The sequence below is a fragment of the Monopterus albus genome, unplaced genomic scaffold (assembly GCF_001952655.1).
Source record: "Monopterus albus unplaced genomic scaffold, M_albus_1.0 scaffold842.1, whole genome shotgun sequence".
Classification (NCBI taxonomy): domain Eukaryota; kingdom Metazoa; phylum Chordata; class Actinopteri; order Synbranchiformes; family Synbranchidae; genus Monopterus; species Monopterus albus.
Genome location: NW_018128722.1, coordinates 11,222 through 13,787, shown reverse-complemented (window position 1 = coordinate 13,787; position 2,566 = coordinate 11,222). Strand labels below are relative to the sequence as shown.

Genomic DNA, 2,566 nt, shown 5'->3' with positions numbered 1-2,566 from the left:
AGACTCTGCTTCACTCTGACAGTCTGATCAACAACATCAATGTATTTTCCATCACCATGCCATAAACACCAGATTCCATATTTTGGTGAAGCGGGATACTCTCCCTTCCTGTCAACTGACTCTTTAGCCAAACCCACATTCCAGTGAGGATGGTCTCCCACCTCCACCTCCCAGCTGTGTTTCCCTGAGCTGAAACCCTCAGAGCCCAGAACAGAGCCATAGTAAGTGTTTCTCTCTGGGTTGTCAGGGAGCTGCTGACATGTGTCTTCATGTCTCACACTGGTCAGATCATCAGACAGATGGAGCCAGGGGTTTGCAGGCTCCTGAGACCAGCTGTGGATCTGACAGTGAGCACTGGGCTCTGGCTCTGCTCTGAGTGGCTTTATAACTGCTGAGGAACGGCACCTTGTGTTTCTGCAGCTCTTCTTCAACAGCACAGATACTGTCTGACAGAGAGGAGATCTGCTCTTCAATCTTCTTCATCTCTTTGCTCATCGTCTTCCTCTTCTGCTCCTCTTCCTCCCTCAGAGCTGCCAGTCTGGACTCCTCTTCCTCTTTCAGGAGCTGGTGGAGCTTGTTGAACTCTGCTCTGATCTGCTTCTCTGTGGACAACAGCTGCTTCTTGGAGTGTTGAATCATTTCACTGTATGTTTTCTCCACTTGTTTGTATTTGTCCCTCTTGTCCTGTAGAGACTTTAAGTCAGATTCCAGCTGCTCCTTCAGCTCACTGACTGCTTGTTCTACAGGAACCACCTTGTGACTGTGGTGGAGAGAAAACTCACAGACAGGACACACAGCTCTCTGCTCGTCCTCACAGAACAATCTGGGCTCTTCTTGATGTTGACTACAAACCACCTCCACCTTTCTCTCCTCCTCTGTCTCAGATGGTGCAGCTTTTTGTCTCCCAGCAGGTGACTTCTGTCATTGGTTAAATTATTGCAAGTAGAAAGTGCTGTTACATATTGTCACCAGCAGATGGTGCTGTCAGACTGTGAATCAGAAATTAATATTTCCCTCTTGCCTAAGAACAATACAGTTTTTGTATTGGTGTTCTTGACCCAGACAAACAAAATAAAGGGACATTGCAGCTCAGGAAACTTTCAAGAATAGCAACTTTTTCAGCTATTTCTTTTGTGTGTAAATTAAATTTAAGAAAGAAACACGACTCACCAAATTACTTTCCTTTCTCTGGTTAAATTCTTCTGAATTAGTCGTTAAATACAGAAATCTCACACCCTGTAATGGCGTCTCAGTCGTGTTCAGCAATATTCAAATCTACTTTCACTTTCTTTTACCCGAGTCATTGGTTAAATTATCAGTAAATGTCATGTTGTTATCTCACCAGCAGGTGGTGCTGTCAGAATGTCATTGAATTAATTGAATGTCGTTAACATGAACTCATGTTTAAACATCTGTTGATGAGCTTCCTGTGTGTCTGTGCAGAGGGAGAGAGTTTACATCACACTTTAATGCTAATGTGAGATGATATAACCTAATATTTTAATGAAGCACAGTTTTAATACAGTGGAATGAAACAAATGAAAACATACCTCACTTTCACTTTTGACTAGACTTGACTGACAACACACAACTTTGCCAAAAAAGAAAGTGAAATGTTCTGTGATGCACCTCAACTTCTTGGTGCAGTGAAATTAAGATCAGACTTTACTGATCTCCAGGAGGGAGATTGATTACGCTTGGTAATGAATTACCTGCTATATTCAACTCCACCATGTAAATTACTAAGTGTGATGTTTGAAGTTCACTGTGGGAAATACTATTACCCTATTTTGTGTATTGTGTTCTAATACTTTGTAACTTTATTTTAAGACTAAGTGTTCTCTCTGGCTGTTACGTTCTCTCTCTCGACACCGGGGGAGGGAGAGTGAACAGGGTAAGAACAACAGGGTTCAGGTAGGCAGGAAGCGACTCAAAACAAATTTAATTTCCCCGGAAGGACACAGAGAAAACAAAAGAAGAATAATTGGCTGCCGGGGCCGAGGAAGATCAGCGGGGAATCAGATCCGGACCCGCAGCATTCAGAAGTTCTGCTCGACACCTGACTCGGAAGACTGAATGGCGGCGGAGGCAGGAGGAAGAACGCAGAGCCTGAGAGAAAAAGAGACACGAAAAAGTCAGTCACAGGCTAGGAGACGTCGATCCATGGTGTTCTTGTGCAGGAGGTTTGGACGTGGGGGAAGATTCGTGGTCCAGAGTTATGTCCCGGGTTGAGACTGAAGGTACTCTTCTGTCCACTGCGTAACCAATACAGAACAAACTGGCACTGGGGTGGCGTTTGTCTGACAGTTTTATAGCATCATCACTCATCAGCTGGAGCAGGAAACAGCTGTGCCGCATACCTGGGATGCCTATGTGCGACTAAAGGGTAGTGTAAAGAGAGGGAGCGGGAGAGAGAGAGGTGGCACGGAGCATACCTAACACGGGCTTTTGACTCCTTACCTGACTCCAGAGAGCTGCACAAGAATTCCTATATGCCTAGACTGTCTGTTTATGCATAAATGGTGAAGTAGTGAAGACTGATGGAATTTAGTAAAAGATAGAGCAG

General features: G+C 44.5%; 1 protein-coding gene across 1 annotated transcript; it reads right to left on the bottom strand.

The window, feature by feature from the left end:
* Window positions 1-5: 5 nt before the first annotated feature.
* Window positions 6-2,358, bottom strand: LOC109953609 (nuclear factor 7, brain-like; the record flags this gene model as incomplete). Its single annotated transcript, XM_020589085.1, is given in 4 exon segments — window positions 6-318; window positions 320-918; window positions 2,065-2,109; window positions 2,245-2,358. Coding segments are annotated over 4 exon segments (1,071 nt in total), but the record flags the coding sequence as incomplete, so codon positions are not given.
* Window positions 2,359-2,566: the final 208 nt, after the last annotated feature.